This window comes from Carassius carassius, chromosome 7 (assembly GCF_963082965.1).
Source record: "Carassius carassius chromosome 7, fCarCar2.1, whole genome shotgun sequence".
NCBI lineage: Eukaryota > Metazoa > Chordata > Actinopteri > Cypriniformes > Cyprinidae > Carassius > Carassius carassius.
The window spans coordinates 38,176,702-38,199,796 of record NC_081761.1 but is presented as its reverse complement, the minus strand read 5'-3'; the positions used below and the strand labels follow the sequence as shown (position 1 = coordinate 38,199,796).

The window sequence follows — 23,095 nt, the reverse complement described above, 5'->3', positions numbered from 1 at the left end:
ATAATTGTATTTTCAGCAGTAGTCCACCTAATGTGTCTCATGGCATTGAACAAACTGAACAGATGTCAGAGACACACCTTCATAATGAACATGAATGTCATGTATTAGCACAAAACATTACCTAGTGAGAAGTCAATTATTAAATTGATTTGCATTTTTGTAGCCTATGATATCCTGAATTTTGTTTGTTTTTTATTATTTGTTGAGCACACAATATCAAGCATTGTGTGGCTGATGTGCAGTTTTGTTTAGTAAATGTCTCTGTACAATCACAATATATGCCTCCACACACGTGCTGTTTACATTTATGCATTTAGCAAACATTTTTATTTAAAGTGACTTCAAGCTAACGTTATTTTTACCTAACATGTATGCCCTGGGAATTGAACCCACAACCTTTTGCACTGATATCACAATGCTCTACCACTGAGCCACAGGAACACACTAATACCTGCATCTAAACAATGAAACCAGGCTGGTCTGAGACACACCCTCAAAATGGCACGACTTTCCTGAACGTGTGTTCCTGCGAGTAAGTTGAGCTGCTGGAGCTGTGAAATCTCGGAGCAGATAAACAGACCTTTATTGCTTCACCCGAGTTTTCTAACAACCCACAAGAATAAAATAAAAGAGAAGATGCCTCGATCTGAACAAACCAGGAAAACTCTCTCCGATTACAGGAAAAGTCTCCAGGATCTAAAAAAGTCCTATGAAGCAAGTGAAGGTAAGGGAAGATAGATGTGTTGTGTGTGGATGTAAATGTAAGGTTCATTTGCGTATAGAGTAATTTTCTGTTTTCAAAATAGGCTTCAAGGAATTAGATTACTGAAAAATGAAGCAACACATTATATCCAGTCTTTCAACTCCTGTCATCACATAACCTGTTCTGTAAAGACAGTAAACCCGATAGATTTATCAAGGTAGAAAGACAGCCTACTGTTTTGCAAGAGGAAAATCCACCCACAGGAACTACGTCAGAGGGACATAAACAGAACATCATCTACTCGAACCCCTAAAACTAGTCACACTACTTGAATATCAATTCAGCCTAAATTTTGTATGGGACAATTTTATATATGTGTTATATTATATTAGTGAATGTTAGTGGTATTATTAATGTATTATCCTGTACATATTATATATATATATATATATATATATATATATATATATATATATATATTTATTTATATATATATATATATATATATATATATATATATATATATATATATATATATATATATATATATATATTTATATATATATATATATAAACTGTGCTACATGTACTGTGTAAGGGTAGCCGAGATTTGCCATAGCAATTGCATACAGCATATATACATATACATACATACATACATATATATATATATATATATATATATATATATATATATATATATATATATATATATATATTATACTGAGTATTTAAAATGTCATTCCTTTCCAGAGCCTGAGAAACAACAGTTATGGGAGATTATCAAGGATGAATTGCAGGACATCCTGAAGAAATACTCTTTAAACTTCTCAAAAGAACAAATGAAGGTAAATAAAAATATTCTGACGATGGTATCATTTTATTCTCACTTCCATGCAGAAACACAACAGTCTATAGTTATGTTGTCAACAGTATTCATTTAGTAGATAATTATTTGTTATCTTTATACTGAAATGCCAAGTCATCACATTATGTCAGTGTGCATATTTAGTGATTTGGGGGCACCAGGCAAAATCTATGGGGCCCTATACATTTGCACACATTTACCTAGATCCACCTTGAGCTGTTTTGTGTGATGCTTGGTGCTGCACAATGGTGCCCAAAAGTTACACCCAATAGTGTCCAATGTTTCTAAATTTTTTATGTATGTGTTATAATGGCTTACTTTCATGTTGTAGACCAAGAAAAATCATTTGATTTACAGTTGAGATATGGGTTTTCACAGAAGCAAAATAAATTCTTAAATGATCAACTTCACAATCGAGGCTTTAAATCATTTTTTAAGAAAGGGATGAGTCAGAAGTATAAATTATCATATAAATTATCAATTTTTTTGAACAAAAACTGCAGATGGGATTAATGAAAATGCACATTCCTCTGCCAGCAGGAGCACTTTTGGAACGTCACAAATAATGTGGTTTTCCTGGTGATAGCTATAAACAAAGCAGTGCTCATAAACACTACTTCATCAGATAAAATGAAAATGCCATTGAAACTTTTCTGGAGACAGTTAATTCCATTCAGAAACTATATATATATATATATATATATAGAAAAAAAATACCCCACAGATCATTTATCATTTCAAAAAATCCCTATTTTGAGTGAAAGCAGAAACAGAACTTTTTTTTCGTGCCTGTCTCTTTAAATGCAAATGAGCTGCTGATCCCTGCCCTCTTTTGCAGAATAGAACAAAGGGTCCTGGCTGCAGCCTGTCATGATGACATAGCTGGATCAGATCCTATATGTATTGGATGTTTGATGCATCTGTGCAGTATTGGATTTATCATGCATGCGCAAACTGAGACTGTCAGTGAAGCTAGTATTTAATGTAAATAGAGTGGGGGATCTATGATGTCACTCTGGAGGTGGATCGGCTGTTACCTCGACAAAAAGCCTATAGGATTTAAAAAAAATAAGCTCTGTGTTCAACCATAGTTCATGAAACGTACACGTTTTGTCCATCAAGATAATCTTCACGAAGTAATATAACTTTGATGAATTTTGAAGCCTAAATAAAAGCACCAGAATTTAAAAGCTAAACTCAGGCTACAATTGATCTACAGCACCACGGGCGCTCGACTTCAGCGTCACCACCTCCACGCTTCGCAAAACTTTTTCTAACTTATTTTTAATGTGTTCACTGAAAAGGATTTACTCTGTATATGAATTTTAATTCACACTACATGAACCTTTTCATATAAATTTGAATAAATACAAAACTAGATCCAAACTAAAACTGAAATGATACATTAATAATAAACAGTATAGTGAATAAATGAAATAATCATAACTAGAGTGAGCGAGTTTTTGGATATGGTCAGATTAAACTTATTTTAGTGAATAAAGTACCACATTTCAGCTTTGTTAGGCTAGGAAAGTTACACAAAATGTTGATAAACTGAGAGAAATTAACTCTGCTGGGAGTACATGTGAGACCACACTCTAATTAAAATCTGACTTTAAAGTTTTAGGGGTCAAGAGCCCAACTAAAGCAAACACTGACCACTATAATGGTGACACCATTAAAATAGTGATTTTCGTCTTTGTTGATTCTGCATGTTAACATCAGGTCTCGACAATAATGGTCAATCATTCATCAATTAATCACTTAATTATCTCATTAACTTTAACTCAGCTTCAGTGTTAATTTAACACTCCTATTTTAACACTTTCACACTCTTGAGTGTTGTCTCACATGAACTCCCAGCAGAGTTAATTTCACTCTGGATTTTTTGCTGTGTAGGAAATCCTCAATCTATGCTTTCTAACATCTTCATGTGGCCGTAAACATTTACATTTTATGTGGCTTTAAGCGCTATACATAGCTAAAGTTACTTTCACCATGACTAAGCCATTAAATGTGGTGTTTACATGGAAATTCGTAATATGATTTTACCTTACAAAGCCAGATTCTCCGCATCAGTAGGAAAGTGATAAAACGAGCATCTTCCATCTTTAGACTTGTGTTCCATTACAAAAAAAAAAACATTGTCGACCAACAATATAAAATACTGGAAACAATAAATTAGTTATACTACAATTAATTGTATTACAAATTATACTACTACTGGAAAACACTGTAAATTGATCAACTGTTTGGAGTGATGACATTCATGCCTCTGACATCGCCCACAGTCCCATTTAGCAACTTGCTATAAACCATCTTTTAAAGAAACACAACAATTAAAAAAAGTCACGAGTGGGGCGTAAGCAGTCTGTTTTATGTCGTAGAATAGAAATAAAAATCATTTAGTTCAATTTGGAAACGTTCACTACAGTTATAAACTGAAAACCTCCCCTCTGCTCCATACAGGAGTTGACTGACAAAACCATGCTGAAGGATTTGCTGCTCAACAGATCCTGAGCTCATTGACAAACTCATTGACAAATATCTGATTTTGTAAGATGTGCTCCCTTTATGCAGAGTGAGCATGATTGCAAATATGAAAGTGAAAATTGAACAGCAAGGTGTCATTCAAAAGCGATTTCCAAAGCGGAATACATGTGTTGTAGAAGCAGGATTAAAAAACTGACTAGAGCAGATTTCTGTTTCTGAATGAACCAGATCAGCCAATGAATCATTGGAAATCAGTTGAGCGAATGATTAAATGACTCACTCATAAACCCAGCTAACAGGGAATATCCTCAGAACTTCGTACATTGAGTCACAAATTAATTTTAGTGAGATAAACCAGGGATTTTTTTATTTTTTTTTTTAATCCTGTAGATCTTCAATGACCCCATTCATGGACACATGGAGCTGCACCCACTGCTGGTGAAGATCATTGACACTCCTCAGTTTCAGAGACTCAGACACATCAAACAGCTGGGAGGAACATATCTAGTGTATCCGGGTGCTTCTCACAATCGCTTTGAACACTCACTTGGGTGAGACTGAATTCATAATTAAATATTCAAAATAAAAAATTAAATAATATAAAAAAGGTAAGGCATGCTCTTCCATGTGATGAATAACAGTCACATGACATGCAAGCAAAAAAAAAAAAAAAACAATATTAATCTTTTTGTTAGATTCAGTGCTTTCGATTTTGTTAAGGTAAAGTCACGCGGGGGTGTGTGTGTGTGTGTGTGTGTGTGTGTGTGTGTGTGTGTTTGTGTTTTAGTGTGGCACATTTAGCAGGACGTCTGGTAAAAGTTCTTCACAACAATCAGCCAGAGCTCAAAATTACCAAACAGGATTTCCTGTGTGTTCAGATCGCTGGTCTGTGTCACGACTTGGGTGAGTAGTGCTAATACTTATTTATGAACTATTTCTACTGGAATCTTCATCTCTTGTTATTTTTAACATTTTGTTATTTTCTCCCAAAGTGTTGTTCAAAAGTTAATTAATACTAAGAATATATTTAATTTAATACTATTTTTGTATTTGTATTGGTGTCCATTTCACCCAAACCTTCGTAAACTTCAGCAGAGATTTATGTTGACCTTAGCTACACAGGACAGTAATAAGTACAGTAATAGTTATTACTGATCGTTTTGTGATATTTGAAACAAAATGGACACAGAGTTTAGTGGCCCAAAACTAGAATCCTGTTTAGTCTATACATTTGATAAACAAGAAGATACGGCAAGTTTCAAACGGTGATTACTTTTAGAGATCATGTGCAAAATGGACATAAAGACACATAAGACAGAAAAAGAAACATAAGACTGTAAAACATGCATTTTCTTTTTCTCTTTCTTTTTTTAGGTCATGGTCCGTTTTCTCATGTATTTGATGGTCTGGTTATTCCAGAAGCCAAAAAAATAAAAAAATTAAGAGGTAAGTGGCTAATCTAATCAGAAGAATCTGTGGACAGGTTTCCTCTCAAATAATTTTTACATTTCGACATGTAGAACTGTTGTAAATGTATGTCTTGTAAATATTACTGGAAAAGTTTGTAATAAACTTAAATCAAATATAATGTAAAATATGACTTTCAACCTGAGAGCTGCTTCTTTTTCTTAGGGCTGCATGATGACATCCCTGAAAACTGGAAGGTAAGCGCAAACACACTGCTCATGCAGCCAAAGCAACTGGTTGTGTACTACATGTATTCATGATGCCATCTATGTTTCTGTATTTACTGCAGCATGAGCAGATGTCAGTCCAGATGTTCGATGACATTGTGAGGAGTCTGAAGGCTGAGAATGAAGACGTGTTGAAAGAACATGGACTGGATAATAGAGACATCACCTTCATTAAAGAGTTAATCGAAGGGGCAAAAACTTCAGAGGTACAGACTGATATTGTTTATGGTGTGTTAATAAAATCGACAGTTCAGTAGAATGAAGTCTGAACCGCTCTTCTTTTCAGTGGAGATACGAGGGCAGAGATGAAGACAAATCCTTCCTGTATGAGATTGTGGCAAATAAACAGAATGGCATCGATGTGGACAAATGGGACTATTTTGCACGGTAAATATTAGACATTTTGCACAGATGCAAGGGCTTTTGATGTCATGTGACTAATGTCTCTGGATCTGCAGGTAAATGGCAATACTGATTGGCTGAATCACTAGTGATTATTCTGAGATGTGACGTCACAAATGCCAGACAAATATAAAACCATTACTCACTTTAAGAGCCTAAAAAAAACCTGAGAAAATATCTTCTATGGTGTAATCATTTTAGTAATGTATATATATTCACAGCTGTACTTCAACCATGTCTTATTGTCTTGTCAATATTGGTCAAGGTAAAATCTTTTTATTTCGTATTTAAAGTTTTTATTTAACCTTTTGTTATTTAATAGGCACCCATGAAATGACAAAAACATAAACAAGCTGTGATAAAGATGATCCTATTATTTATGCATCCACTGTGTTTTCATATTGAATATTTATTTGACAGAGACTGTCATCACCTGGGCATTCGAAACAGTTTTGACCATCAGCGTCTGCTGAAGTTTGCTCGAGTCTGTGAAGTGAACGAAAGAAATCACATCTGCTTCAGAGACAAGGTACCTCATACAATCATCACACATTATTTCAAACCAAACACACCCACTCTGTGTATGGCATATGACGGTAGGGCTGCACGATTATGACAGAAATCATATTTGTTGATTATTCCCTTGAAATAGTAATTGTGATTATTGATTACAATTATCACAATTTACATTGAATGATGAAACTGCATGCCATAATTTTAGATGAAAATAAACAATATGAAAACACTCTAACTGAATTTTTTAGTGCATTTCTATAGTATTAAGCCTCAAATGTCAACTATACATCGGATTCGTTTCTTCTTAAAATTATAAACAAGTAAAAATATTGTAATATTATATATTATAGTGGTATTCTAATGTTATACTAAAACTAAATGGTAAATAATGGGAAAAGCCCTTAAGATAACATGTAGAAAGAAAAAAATGCATCTTAAGCATGCAGAAAAACATAAGTGGACTTCGAAAGATTAATTGCCGCTTTGACCGATTAATTGCAGATTAAGTACTAACCTGATTCCAAAAAAGTTGGGACACTGTAGAAATTGTGAGTAAAAACAGAATGGAATAATTTACAAATCTCATAAATTTATATTTTATTCACAATAGAATATAGATAACATATAAAATATTGAAAGTGAGACATTTTGAAATATCATGCCAAATATTGGCTCATTTTGGATTACATGAGAGCTACATATTCCAAAAAAGTTGGGACAAGGCCATGTTTACCACTGTGTGGCATCCCCTCTTCTTTTTATAACAGTCTGCAAACGTCTGTGGACCGAGAAGACAAGTTGCTCAAGTTTAGGAATAGGAATGTTGTCCCATTCTTGTCTAATACAGGCTTCTAGTTGCTCATCTGTCTTAGGTCTTCTTTGTTGCATCTTCCTTTTTATGATGTGCTAAATTTTTTCTATGGGTGAAAGATCTGGACTGCAGGCTGGCCATTTCAGTTCCCGGATCCTTCTTCTACGCAGCCATCATGTTGTAATCGATGCAGTATGTAGTCTGACATTGTCATGTTGGAAAATGCAAGGTCTTCCCTGAGAGGGACAATGTCTGTATGGGAGCATATGTGGATCTAGAACTTGGATATACCTTTCAGCATTGTTGGTGCCTTTCCAGATGTGTAAGCTGCCCATGCTACACGCACTCATGCAACCCCATACCATCAGAGATGCAGGCTTCTGAACTGAGCGCTGATAACAAGTTGGTTTGTCATTGTCCTCTTTAGTCCGGATGACATGGCGTCCCAGTATTCCAAAAATAACTTCATTTTTGATTCGTCTGACCACAGAACAGTTTTCCACTTTGCCACAGTCCATTTTAAATATGTTACGTGAAAGATAAGCAGATGAAAGTTGACAGTACCCTCCCCCTTAGGAACGGCTACGCGTTCACAGACGATCCTACCTGTCCATTGTAATCATCGATAAGGGAGTGATCCAGGATGTCCCTAGCAGGTACCCAACTTCTCTCCTCCGGGCCGTAACCTTCCCAGTCCACCAAGTATTTGAATCCACGTCCCCTCCATCTCGAGTACGGAATATGGTTCAGCGAATATGTTGGTTCCCCGTGTGAATGAAACACGGGTTTAATCTTTGATACATGGAAGGCGAGATTAATCTTCCTGTACGTTGGAAGAAGTTTGAGTTGGACTGCCACCAAACTAATGATCTTGGTGACAGGAAAAAGGCCAATACATTTTGGAGCTAACTTGTTAGATATGGAGCGGAGCAGAATGTTTTTGGTAGAAAGCCACACTTTTTGACCCACAACTTATACGGGAAGCTTTGACCGGTGGTAATCGGTCTGGACCTTGGTGTGCTCCACCACCTGAAGAAGAGTCTCACAGGCTCTACTCCAAGTGTGGCGGCACCTCTGGATGAAGGCATGGGCAGAGAGGAACCCGACATCGAATTCCAGACTGGAAAAAATAGGTGGCTGGTAACCTAAGCTACATTCAAACAGAGAAAGGCCCGTGGATTACACTGTTATGAGCGTACTCAACCATAGAGAGTTGCTGACTCCAGGAGGAAGGGTTCTTGGATATCAAACAGCGCAACACTCTCTCCAAATCTTGGTTGGCTCTCTCGGTTTGGCCATTGCTTTGGGGATGGAACCCAGAAAAGATAGACTGATAGTTACACCCAATAACTTACAAAACTCCTGCCAAAATTTGGACACAAATTGGGGTCCTCTGTCGGAAACCATGTCCATCGGGAGGGCATATAGCCGAAAGACGGGATCTACGACAGTTACCGCTGTCTCCTTGGCAGATGGTAATTTGGGCAAGGGAATAAAATTAGCCGCCTTTGAGAACCGGTCCACTACGGTCAAAACAACCATTTTCCAAGCCAAAAACAAAATTATGAATGTCATGAGCCATCAATGGCCACCAGAATAGTTGCTTGACAAAAAACTGGTGCGATTAACTCCTGGATGACACGCAACATTGGAAAAAAGGCCGCCACTGAATGAAGTCAGACCTTAACCCCTCCGGCACAAATAATCTATTCGGTGGCCAACTGGGTGGAGGCGTTACCCCTTCGGCCGTTCTGACCCTCGATTCGACCACCCATGTCAGAGTGGAGACCACTAATGTTCTGGTAAAATACACTCGGGAGTAGATGGGCGTTCGGAAGGATCAAAAATATGTGACAAAGAATCGGTTTGACATTTTTGGAATCCGGGCGGTACGAAAGAGAAAAATCAAATCATCCGAAAAAAAGTGCACACCGAGCCTGCCACTTAAGTCTTTTAGCAGACCTGATATATTCCAGGTTTTTATGATCCGTCCAAATGATAAAAGGTACCCCCGACCCTTCTAACCAATGACAGCATTCTTCCAACACTAATTTGACTACCAACAACTCTCTGTTCCCAATATCATAATTACATTTGGCGGGTGATAAACGATGGGGAAAAAAATGCACAGGGATGCATCTTGTCATCTGTAGAAGAACGTTGAGATAGAACTGCCCCTTCTATACCTCTGACGCATCGACCTCCACCATGAACTGACGTGAAGGATCAGGGGCTATGAGAATGGGGGCTGAAATGAAGCGGCTCTTAAATTTAGCGAATACAGCCTCATCTGTATCAGACCACCTGAACGTCATTCTGGGGGAGGTCAAGGCAGTCAGAGGAGCTGCTAGTTGGCTGAAATTGCGCATGAAACTCAGATAAAAATTGGCAAACCCCAGAAAACTTTTTAGGGCCTTATGGGAATCTGGACTTGGCCAATCTACCACAGCCTTAACCATGTCAGGATCCATATGTACTCCCTCAGACGAGATGATGTATCCTATAAAAGAAACAGACTGTGCATGAAAATCGCATTTCTCCGCCTTGACAAAAATACAAATCTCTAGCAGCCTCTGAAGCACTCGTCTGACATGCTGAAAGTGTTCCTGGAGAGAAGATGAAAAAATCAATATGTCATCCAGGTAGACATATATGAAATGATCTACCATGTCTCTCAACACGTCATTCACGAGTGCCTGGAAAACTGCTGGGGAGTTGGAAAGCCCGAACGGCATAACCAAATATTAAAAATGCCCTCTGGGGGTGTTAAAAGTGGTTTTCCATTCATCCCCCTTCCGAATGTGAACCAAATGATAAGCGTTACGTAAATCCAATTTTATGAAAATGGATGCTCCCTGCAACCCCTCGAAAGCTGAAGACATCAACGGCAAAGGTTAGGTATGCTTTACCGTGATGTTGTCCAGTCCTAGTTAATCAATACAAGGTCGCAAGGAACCATCCTTCTTCCCCACAAAAAAGAACCCCGCCCCCGCTGGAGAAGATGAAGGTCGGAAGAACCCCGCTGCCAGAGAATCAGAAATATATTTCTCTATGGCCTCCCTCTCGGGAGCAGAAAGAGAGTAAAGCTTGCCTTTAAACGGAGACTTACCTGGCAATAAATATATAGCACAGTCATAGGGATGATGCGGAGGGAGAGAAGCAGCACGGGACTGAACACTTCCCTCAGATCCAGGAACTCCACGGCACTTTTGATAAGTCCACTGCCTTCTCCTGAAACACAGAAACAGAAGGACAAGCAGACACAAGATAAGACTCACAACACTGAGTGCTCCATTCTGAGTTTAAGTGCTGGTGCCAATCCACCCTGGGGTTGTGTTGAGTAAGCCAGGGGTGAACGAGAACTATAGGTGCCAGAGGGGAGTCCATGAGGAAAACCGTGATGGTGTCAGTGTGGTTGCCTGACGTGGTAAGGGTTATTGGACAGGTAGTAAGGGAGATACTGGGTAGTTTCTGTCCATTGAGCGCACTAACAGAGACCTGTCTGGTGAGTGGTGTGATGGGGAGTTGGAATTTCTGGGCGAAGTGAGTGTCCATGAAATTACCCTTGGCTCTGGAGTCCAGTAAAGCTTGGCAGGTGTGAGTGTGATTGGCCCATCTCAGTCTTACCGGAAGAAGAGTGGATTGTGAGAACTTCTCGGCGGAGATCCCACCCGATAGTAGACTATTCAATACTATCGGGCCTGCTCTTTTACTGGACATGAATGTAGGAAATGGCCCGTTCCTCCACAGTATAGACAAAGTCTTCCGGATCTCCCTACGTCCATGGGCTCAGGATCGGCGACGGGGCCAACCATGTCTCCCTCGCTGGTTGATTGGCCTTCAGCGCCTCGGATCTGCGGTTAGGATGAGTGCACCGCTCAAGGCGGTTGAGACAAGGATCTACATGCAACACCAGGTTGACAAGTCTGTTGAGACTCTGGGGGAGGTCCAAGATGTATATTTCCCTTTGGATACGGTCAACCAGCCCATACAAGAACATATCCTACTGCGCCTCTTCATTCCGTCTGCACTCTGCCGCCAACGTCCTGAACTAGATGGAATAGTCAGCTACCATATGATCACCTTGTCTTAGATCCGCGATGAGTCTGGCAGGGTCCTTGCCTGCTACCGCACGTTCGAGGACCCTCTTTATCTCGGTGGCGAGTGCCTGGAACGAGGTGCAGCATGGGTCCTTGTTCTCCCACACCGCCGTCCCCCATAGCACCGCCTGACCCGTGAGAAGGGTGAGTACAAACGCCACCATGGACTCTTCTCTCTCAAGGGTCCTGGGATGTAGGGAAAAGTGCATAGCTCTGATGAACGGGTAGGCACGGTTCAGGTTGGTTTCTCGGCTCCAGTAGTGTGGGGGGCGCAGTGGGATGACTCAGGAGTTGGAACTTTTGGGAGTTCGGACACCTGCGTCATAAGCGCTTGCAGAGCATGCCCCGTGGTGGAGATACTCTCCTGCTGCTGATCCATACGAGCAATACTGTGGTTGATGAAGTGAAGCGGAACTTGCTGCATCCATAATGATGGTCAGATCGTTCTGTTACGTGAAACATAAGCGGATGCAAGTCACAAGTAAAATAACTCTTTATTGAGAGAACAGCAAAGGTCTTCCTGTTGCAGCCAGCAGGAGAGTGGTGGCACAGGGACTTCAATGCGCAATCCAGTTGAGATGAGTGACGACAGTGAAGAAATCCCCGGATTGGTGAGTGTTGAGTCAGGTGTAGAATCCACAATGAGACTGGAAAAGGTACAGCTTGACACAACAAACTCAAACAGGAAACAACATGGGGAAACTCCAACAAAGATCTAACAAACATACGAAAGACAAGGCATTAAATAGGCTGGGGAAATTACATGCAGCCCACATCAAGATGCATAATGCCCACATCAAACAATCAGCGTAACGAGACACACACACACAAACACACAAAACTAGGATGAGACAGCGGCCAACTTGACGAAATGAGCCTAGGCCCAGAGAAAATGCCTGCGCTTCTGGATCATGTTTAGATATGGCTTCTTTTTTGACCTATAGAGTTATAGCGGGCAACGGCGAATGGCACGGTGGATTTTGTTCACCGACAATGTTTTCTGGTAGTATTCCTGAGCCCTTGTTGTGATTTCCATTACAGTAGCATTCCTGTATGTGATGCAGTGCCGTCGAAGGGCCCAAAGATCTCTGGCATCCAGTATGGTTTTCCGGCCTTGACCCTTACGCACAGAGATTGTTCCAAATTCTCTGAATCTTTGGATGATATTATTTACTGTAGATGATGATAACTTTACATTATTTGACATTTTTCTCTAAGAAACTCCTTTCTGATATTGCTCCACTATTTTTCTCTGCAGCATTGAGGGAATTGTAATTGCGATTAGAAATTGGATTAATTGTTCAGCCCTAGCAGAAGCTCTATTAATATATACAGAATTTGTTATAGTTAGATATCATGTCAGACATACTAATATGACTTTCAAATGAAGACTTTAAATTAAAGTATGTTTAAGTTAATTACATATCCTCCTGCTTTTCTAAACCTGTGATACCATGTTTCTATTGTTTTTGTCCATGCCATGAGTCAATGAGCTCCAGAATAACCCTTGAGCCCACTGACTTTCTTTTTTATAGACAAAAAACATTTCTGACACTATGATGTTTGTGTGTCTAACAGGAGGCTGATAATGTTTATGACATGTTTCGCACTCGATACACTCTCCATCGCCAGGCCTATCAGCACAAGATCTGCAACATCATTGAAGACATGTGAGTTTCTCTATCTGGACAGTGGTGATATCTGTGCTTCTGATTTAAAAATCTTGCATTTCTAATTTTTCCTTTCCAGGATATTACACAAATTAGTAACTGATTCCGCACCTTATACATGTTTGAAACACTAACTCAGATGTTTTTTTTTTCTGTGTTAGGTTTGCAGAAGCACTTGTACGAGCTGATCGTGATCTTCATGAAGGAAAACCTGAAGATATGCTGAAAATTTCTGAAGCCATAAACACTGCAGAGGACTACAGCAAACTCACAGGTCAGCAAAAACACAAAACACACATATACACACAAATCTATAAATTAAAGAAGTAAATATGTGCCCTATTATACCAACATAAACACATTTCCTCATTTAAAGACTTGTGGTAATGTGTCTCAGGACATACCATATAGGAAATAACAAATTTTATTGATGATAATAATGACTCTTCTGTTCTTCTGTCAGATGAGATTTTTGAGCAGATATCGTCCTCCACTTCTGATAATCTGAAGAAATCCAGAGACATCTTGAACAAGATCATCAGAAGAAAACTGCCAAAGTTTGTTGGAGAAGCTCGACTGACTGAGAACAGCATGTCAAAGGTTAGACAGAAGTGAAAAGCACACTGGCTTACAGTTTGATTAACCCTCTAGAACTGACAAGCCCTCTCGAATCTGAAAATTCAGGGAGAGCTGATGAAAACATGGAAGACAGCATTAGAGAAGTACAGACCTACAGACCTGACTGTTTCTCTAAACGCTGAAGATTTACCAGTTTATGTAAGTTATGTTCCAAACACTTCACATCTGCCTTCATATCTTCACAAACTAGCTATTTTATCTTACTCAGGTGGTTGATCTGGATCATGGAATGAAGGACAAAAACCCAATTGAAAAGGTCTTTTTCTACAGCAAGAGGAAACCCAACGAAGCCTCTCCCATTAAAGATTATCAGGTACTCGTGACACTTTAACTGTTTTATTTCAGAATTTTTAAGGGTGCAGTAGGAGATTTCAGAAAATGCTAACTTTAGCCTGATAGCACTAAAATCCATCATCGCACCCTCCCTGCAATCGCTGCCTAAAGCCACTTCCCCTAAGTGCATGAACACACACATAGACCCGATGACCAGAGAAACATTACAACAATATGTGACGAGAGCGGTATGATTTTTCTTGGTATAACTAAATCAAAAGAGCACAGACTACGCCACCCTGGGAATTGCACCCAAGGAAATATAAAAAGGACCCAGGTTCGGTGGTGCAGAGAAAGGACAGAGTCGCTACATCCAATGAATTAATGGTTTTATTTAAAAGGAAAAATATCCCACTAGCACCATTTGTTTGTAATATAAATAACTGGCAAGTTTATTATAACAATACACAATATATCAAATGTTAAAAGAACATTCCTCCAGACATCGCTGATTTTCAAGCACTGAATAACATTAAACCAAACAAAAATGTATGTACCGTCCCCACAAAATAAAACAAACAAGAAAAATTATTACTACAAATAGAATGTAACGGCAAGGCTTAAGCTCCCGTTAGGGGTGGCAAGCTAGCTGTAAACAATTGTGCTCTCAACCATTTATGTGTGCACGGCAAACTACATATGAAGAGGTGCTCAAACCCTGGTGCTCCAACCTCACAGCAAATGTGTTCACCCAGGTGACTAGCCTCCCCCTCGGCACACTCAGCCTTGACTCGAAACAAAGAAAAAGAAACAAAAAAAAGATTAGTAGGGAAGATACACATACAAGATAATCACATCAATCACAATTATGATGATTGATCAGATCAGGTGGTACACAGGTGATAAATAATCGGTCCAACCTCATTTGCAGTGAGGACCCCAAAATACTCGATGGATGATCGTTAGATAGACGCTAATATAGCACCACACGGCACTACGGCCCAAATCACACTGATCAGTCCAACTCAATTACAGAAATAGCAGTAACCCAAACCATAAAATTAAATCAAAAACACACAGCGACTATTAAAGTCATGAAAAACCTAACAAAATAATTATTCACGAAGGACAAAAGAATAAACTAGTCATAGAAAAACAGCAGCACGACCTGAATGAAATCACGTGGTACGCGGAAGACTGCAAAACAAAACATAACAATCAGACAAGGATCTACTCCAATCGTCAATACAAAACATTACTAAATCATACGTACCCCGCGAGAATCACACACACATCACGGATCACACATCACGATGTCCGGATGCACTCGCGAAATGTTCCTCTAAAACACACAATAACCCCCATTAAACTTGACTAACCCCATACAACCCACATCACAACAGATTGTGATCGCCGTCATACCTCAAAGCTTTCTATGAGTGCTCGACGCAACTCCCAGGGTAGGCAGACGAAACGGTTACAGCAATCCTTCAAAGATAAAAACAGTCTAAACACTTTAAAACCACACGAAACCGTGCATAACCTCCGTCGCTTACCTGGACTATAGTGAAACCGGAAGAGGGGCGGGTGTGACCAAGCCTACATTCTAGGGCTTCTTGTCTAACCATTTAAATACGCTGGCCCTGATTACCTCATCCACCCATTCCCATATAAGGGCAATGACGAACAGAAACAGGAAAGGGGAAATCCTCTGCTGCTACAAATACATCACAGTGTTTTCCATAGACTTGCACTCTATGTGTGGCGGCACTTTCCCTGGGGGAAATATATGTGTATATAATGTGGGGCTGCTCGATTATGGCAAAAATCATAATAACGATTAATTTGGTCAATATTGTAATCACGGTTATTTAACACAGTTATGAGTGGGTCATATGAACAAAAATTTATATGAGTGATTTATTCAAAATTATTGAAAATAATTAAACTGTCAGTAATAAAAAAGCAAAGGGCAAATACAGTAGAATAAATAGATACAAATGAAACAAACTGTTTCTCAATGTTTATTATTATTATTATTCTGTTGTTTTTATGCAAGTCTCAAGCAGTTTACAGCCTAGGCTACTACAGAAATTAATAATCAAATGTAAAATAAAACAGCATAGTTTTCACTGTAAGAACTTTTTTGTTTCTTAAACCTACAAAAACCCTTCACTCAAGAGCAGTGTGTGATTTTGAATGTGTCTTTTGTTGTTTGATAATAAAGCACACTGTCGCAGCAGGAAAATAGCCCGCTGTCACATTAAGAGCCGCACAGATCCAGTTTACCGTTACAAGCATATTTTCATTCTATATACTCAACTCTTTATGTTCAGTTATTTCATGACCGACAAAGGTATACGTGAATAACCATAAAGCGCAGCATTTTGAAAAATGTTTGCGTGTATTTGACCGTTTAGGCACGCACCTTGAGCTAAAAGATGACTTTACATGTCCGTGTTCTGTTCTGTCTCTGAGCGCATATATCTTCCTGAGGAGCAGATTAAATTCTCTTTCACTCTTTTATTAATAAATATACTTCAATAAATCAAGCACGACCCATTTTGCAAAAGTCAGGTTACATGATTTTACTGGTTTGCACGGGAAATTGTGCTTTAATGGAGGAACGAAAACTTTATAGTACAGTAAAAGTAGGGGAGACAGGGTAGGGTTGTAACACTTTTTTCTTCAACACCTAAAACTACCTTTGTTTTAGCTACACGTCTGAAACCTTTAGACAAAGTACCCACATTTGTCTACTACAAATGGCAACAATTTAAATGTCTTCAACTATATCACAGACTTTGTGAGATGATGACACAAGGTGGTCCTCTGTTACAACCTACCCCACCACTGGGGTAAGTTGTAACAGGTAGACAAAATGCACAAAAACTAAGGGTACTCCAAGTGATATACCACAACAACAGTTTTATTTTTAATGAATGGCTGCAATAATAAAATATGTGTGAATATGGGGAGTGTAGAGCATATTGTGCGTTTTTGTGCATGCATACGTGTGCATTTGTGTGCATGTCTCTACGTGCACATTCATATCGGTGTGTGTGTGTGTGTGTGTGTGTGTGAATAAGAGCAAATTAACATGAACATATTTACCCCCACTCCAAAGAATGAACAAATGAAATGCATTCTTTATCAGTCACTATGGTCACAAGAACAAACAAATGAAATGCATTCTTTATCAGTCACTATGGTGACAAAAATAACAAATGAAAGGCATTCTTTAGTCACAATGGTGACAAGAACAAACAAATTAAATCCATTGTTAATTAGAGTCACAATGGTGACAAATGAAATTGGTCAGGCCTGGAGTGCGTGCCTGGTGGGCCCATAAGCTACATAAAACACACTTGACCCAAACTTCTTTGGATCTTGAATTTCTAAATGGTTCCATGCAGACAACACAGAAATCTTCCTCTTCTGAAGAGGAGTTATCAGCCTTCACCCTTTTCCCGGCAGGTTTTTTTTTACCTTCTTGTTTTTGCTTTTGTCCCTCCCAAAGATTTTTTTCTGATGTTTTTCCCTTTTTCGACGCTCCACCTTTTCCAATGCCAGCTTCACTGGTGTATCAGTGAGAATTTCCAAGCGCCTCTTCTTTTACCCCTACCTGTCTCTTTCCTTGGGCCTGCTTTTGGAAATGGCCTAATGAGTTATGGACTGAACAACTGACCTATGATGGACCCCGAGGTGCTCAGCATCTCATCAGAGTGCAGGTGGACAGCATGAGTGGCTGGAGAGGAGCCGGGCGGCAGGTAAAGAGGAGAGGAGCCAGGCGGCAGGTTAGAGGTCTTCACGGGTCCAAAAATTCATGCCCAAACCCAAAAGAGACCATAATGTGCTACACCGAACCAACCCGGACCCGTCTATTATTTCAAAAGCTGGACTTGAACCCGCGCGAGAGATCACATCCGGCACTTTCCGCGCTTGCGCAGACTAAGCCAGAGCACACGTGCACGTCACATCAGGAAGCACTCGCGCCCTCAGATCACTTGCACGTGGTTGTGTACAAGAGGTAAAAACTATTGAAATACTGTTCGTTTTCTTACACAAACCGCTCGTTTCATGTCTTAGGTCATCAATGTGTACTTACGATGGGGAATTGTTTAATTTGGACTCCTCTGTGCATGCTCTTTGAGGTGGTGACCATAGACCTCCATTATATGAGTCACAGACAAGAACGGTTTGACCTTAAAAATATCAAAATGGGAAATACTTTGGAAACAAAGAAACCTACATCTTGGATGCCCTTGAGGTAAGCTAAAACATACCAAAATTTAATTTGAAAGTGAACCATCCCTTTAATCCACTTATTATTTCATCTTCAAACGTCCACTAGATGTCATGGTGACGGATGACAAATGCAACTTAGCACATGTACATTCTGACTCAAGTTAACTCGCATGATAACTTCGACTCTTTGCTCTTTTGAACTATAAAAGCGATTGCTCGTTCAGTGCCATGGCCGCTGACGTTATTTATTTGCTATCATCTCTGTGCTCTGCATGGAGTCTGAATCTGACCACTAAAACTGTAAGATTACAAGAGGGTTTATATATATTATTATGAAAATGGAAGGAAATGTAAAGTGCAGCTTGGCAGTCGAAGTCACTGCAGAAGGTCTGATTGCCATAGAAACATGACACGTGCTTGAGACTGCACATGCTCGCTAGCTGAATTAAACCTAAAATGTGTTTTTTAGCACAATTTGAGCATTAAATAAAACATTTATGTGACAGTTCACCTCAGATTTTGTTGCTGATTTGAAATATATTAAATATGAGTGTGTCAAGTCTGCAAGCTTTTTTAGATTTGAACTTTTATTTACTACTATTGCCGCGTTTCCACCGAAATTACCCGGAACATTTGTACCAGGAACTTTTTTCCCCAGGAACTATTTTCCCCCCAGACCTGTTGCTTTCTGCGTTTTCACCGCGGTGTAAAGTACCGGGAAGATTAAGCAAATAGACTGGTGACGTAGGTCTGCACGTGTTTCTCAATACAAAGTACGCTGATTTTGGAAGTGCATCCTCCGTAGTTCAGACTTTGTGAGTTCAACTCGGGAGTGTGATATCCGTCACGACGCAAATCCGATAATTCTGCAAACAGCATCGTGCTTGATAACATCAGTCAGCTGACTATGGCTACTGCAATTTTCCTCACTGTACATTTACAATAAAACAAAATAGGATATTAAATTCCACTGCTTCCTTTCATTTTCATATAAACATAATAACAGCTGCAGAAATGTACAAGTACAGAAATGACACTTAGCTACATAGTAGAAGCCTACATATATAAATAATAACTGCCAAGAAATACATAAAATAATAATTAGAAATAAAATATACTTCTATATTAAAAAATGATCTGATTCCCTACTGCACACAAAACCATGCATGGCAACAAACCATTTAATGATGGGTATCTGACTTAATTAAACAAACATAAAACATCTTGAAGTGTGCAACTGTGCATTCTGTGCAGTCAACATGCATTCAATTATATTTGCATGCGAGTTCATAATTATATTCAACATAAATGTTGTTGAAACCTTGCCCTAAAAAAATAGAAATTACATTTTAAATGCTAAATATGCAATGCAAAAAAAAACAAAAAAACATCAGCTTCCACTTGCATTAACTCTTAGTCTGCGCGTTCTGCTTCTAATGGCAGAGAGAGAGAAAGCGAGAGCGAGATCACTTTTTTTTTCTAATTGTACAAGTTGCAAGTTACAAAAAAAAAACACAAGCAGTGTCTAATAACGGTCGGTGTTCTCCTAGTCCGATGATTCCGATTGCACGGGTATTACACACAATGTTGAACAGACCCGGGACCTGAAGTAATAGATTCGGACCTGGACCTGGACCTGGACCTGGACCTGGACCCAGACCCGGCTGATCATTTAAAATATAGACTCAAACTCGTATGGATCCCGGGTCAATGGGTCTCGGGTGCACTGTGAAGACCTCTACGGCAGGTGAGCTGGAGAGGAGCCAGGCAGCAGGTAAGGAGGAGAGGAGCCAGGTGGCAGGTGAGATAGAGAGGAGCCAGGCGGCAGGTGAGCTGGAGAGGAGCCGGGCAACAGACGAGTTGGAGAGGAGCCGGGTGGCAGGTGAGATGGAGAGGAGTTCTGTTGAAGAGCCCCAGATGGATAAGGACAATCTGTGACTTGTGAAGGTGCAAAGTCACAGTCATGAAAAATGTTACAATTGTAAGGCCATATGCCTGTACAATGGAAGCCCACCTGTATGTTTTTCTGTGTTGCGACTGTAGGCAGGGCAATCCTAACAATGTCTGGAATGTCGTAAATACTGCCAAAATCTGTTCAAGGTGACATTGCAGATTGCGTTTTTTACTTTCTTAATCTAGTCCTGCCATTCCGTCAATTTCACTGGTTAAGGTAAGGTGTGGGGTAGGTTTAGGGGTTAGCATTTTTTTGTTGCATAGTTTAGGAAACACTTTAACTGACACAACCAATAAAAACTTCAGAATCAGTTGTGGGGCGGAGTTTGCACTGAAGTGGATTTGGGGAAAAATTTTGCATGCATGTCATGCACCTGTCTCTCAATGGGAAGAAGCCACGCCCTATTTTGGAGCTCCCACCCCATTTTGGAAATCCCACCCCTATTTGGAGATCTCCAGGCTGCAGTTATACCCTTCTCACCATTCTCGCTCTATCTGCATATCGTATGTGAACGTGCTGATGATATATCGTGTCTGCGCGTACCGGTGCACAGAGGTATGCAAATACATTTGTTGACAGGCAGGTAGGAAATCCAATCAAAATGCTCGGACCGAGCGTTGTGACGAGACTTTCATCTAGCATACATTCAGTCGGCATCTAGTCATAGTTTGGGCCATGGTCTGGTGTGGCGAGGTTGGAGTAGGTGTGGGGGAAAACGCAGCGAACATCGTGTGTTTTTGAATGACAAAAATTTCGTATTGCGAGTCATTGACGCCTACCGACCAGCAATGATACATTGCAAAATGAACTGCAATAGCGTATGATTGCCCTTATTTAATTAAAAACTGGGTCAATGACCCAACCAAATGTCGTTTCCAGACATATTTTGTTATCTGGTTGAATCTCCAGGTAAAAATGATAAGGCTAATTATATATTTATGCCACTTTCTGAAACAAACAAATGAATATTGAATAAGTGTTTCTTAGCAGATGCGTTTTCATGCGAGTAGTTAAGGTTCGACATTAGGCTACATAGTTTTGCTTAAGGTAGAATGATAAGGGTAATTATATATGCATGCCACAACCTTACACAGTTTTGATAACGTTAATAATGAACACAATGTTAACGTAGCCTACCTGTGATGAAATGCCGACTGTACACATACACATGCTTAGTCTTGGGATTTCACATCTTCCCTTGAGCATCCTCATGCCCTATTGCTTGTAGCCATTTTGTCCTTTCTGGTTCTGTATGTTTATTAGGAAGGATGTAGAACTTCAATTCATAATTTGTTCGTTTATTGGCGGTAGAGAAAGCGACACAGCAACTCTTCGGCATGATTGTCACGTGATGTACGGGGTGTTCCGGGGGGCGTTCCCAGACCAACAGTCTGTATGTATAGCAAAAACAAATTCTGAAGACAATCACCTATTGCACCTTTATGTATTTTTCCAAATGAGTGTGATAAGCTATGTTTCCATCCACATGTTTTTTATGCACATTTTGAAATATCACATAAAAAAAAGGAAAAATAAGGCTGGATGGAAATGGCAAGATAAAGTCTAAATATATGCATACAAAACACACATTTAAAAAAATATACATATATAAATAAGAACACATACATAAACTATAAAAGTGATTCAGTATAATGACCTCCAAGAACTGTTTTAATGACTGCGTTCTTAAACAGCAGTCGTCCACCTCCAAAAAGCATTATTTAATTAATTTATTTAAAAAAAATTATAAAAAAACAGTGACTTCTACTTCTGCAGTGAATTAGTCTTTTATTTGTGATGTTAGGCACCAATCTATAAGGAAGTGGCGATTTTGTTTTATGAAATATTAACATTTTGCGATATTCACAACTTTGGATTGAAACATCCCAAAAAAAAAAATAAGTAAATGAATAAACAAATAAATAATTGCAGACAGACTTGAACTTTGTATAAAATATTTTTGAAAACTGATTGTGTTACTTGTCTTATTTTCAGCTCTCCAGTTTCCTGCCAAATAGGTTTAATGAAGAGATGGTCAGAGTTTACTACAAACCATCTGATGATCAGGCAGCTGAAGATAAGAAGGAAGAGAAGAAGAAGTTGGAGGAGGCAGAGAAGTGCTTCCAGATGTGGTGTGGCTCCAATTTTGGAGTCAAATAGGCAGCTGAATAATTGACATATAAATATTTTCTGTTACTGTAACACAAAAATTATTTACTCAAAGAAATCATCTGCACGTTCAGTTAAAATCAGTTTTAAGGTAATGGTTTATAGTTATTGAATAATGCAATAATTTAATCTGAATTAATTTTTTTTTTTTTAACTCTGGTTGCAGACACGTTCATGTTGTTTTTTGTGCGTGTGTTGAGTTATGAGTTTTAAGATTGTGTAGGACTGATGAATGTGGAATTAATAAAAAAGGTTTAATTTATCTGTGTTGCATATTTATTTGCAAAAGGGAGCAGCAAGAAGTTATTAACAGAGAGTAAAACTTGGGTTTTCATATTTTAGGGGTCATATGATGCGATTTCAATTGTTCCTTTCTCTTTGGAGTGTTACATGAGGCGTTTCTCAATGTCAAGGATACTTCCTTGGCAGGACTGGTCCTTCCAAGTCACTTCCTTCAAAGGCTAGGAGAGACTCCTCTTTAGCATTCGGAGAACACGTAAATGGAACAGGCTAGCAAGTGCACATAATTGCGTCATTACGTCAGTGAAAAGGTCA

The 23,095-nt window shown here is 39.2% G+C and overlaps 1 protein-coding gene across 1 annotated transcript; it reads left to right on the top strand.

The window, feature by feature from the left end:
- Positions 1–544: 544 nt before the first annotated feature.
- LOC132144176 (deoxynucleoside triphosphate triphosphohydrolase SAMHD1-like) lies at positions 545–22,673 on the top strand. The gene is made up of 15 exons (XM_059554940.1): positions 545–724; positions 1,457–1,551; positions 4,455–4,615; positions 4,852–4,967; positions 5,439–5,510; positions 5,697–5,728; positions 5,821–5,964; positions 6,045–6,145; positions 6,581–6,689; positions 13,166–13,257; positions 13,419–13,531; positions 13,721–13,857; positions 13,942–14,034; positions 14,105–14,209; positions 22,367–22,673. The coding sequence occupies exons 1-15, from the start codon at positions 637–639 to the stop codon at positions 22,529–22,531; spliced, it is 1,623 nt and encodes a 540-aa protein (XP_059410923.1). The 5' UTR covers positions 545–636; the 3' UTR covers positions 22,532–22,673.
- Positions 22,674–23,095: the final 422 nt, after the last annotated feature.

Bases quoted from the DNA above. Each gene is read 5' to 3' on its own strand.
- LOC132144176 (XM_059554940.1), top strand. From the start codon at position 637: ATGCCTCGATCTGAACAAACCAGGAAAACTCTCTCCGATTACAGGAAA. The intron at 13,858-13,941 runs GTTAGACAGAAG...CTGAAAATTCAG, and splicing joins CTGAGAACAGCATGTCAAAG to GGAGAGCTGATGAAAACATG. The intron at 14,210-22,366 runs GTACTCGTGACA...TCTTATTTTCAG, and splicing joins CTCCCATTAAAGATTATCAG to CTCTCCAGTTTCCTGCCAAA.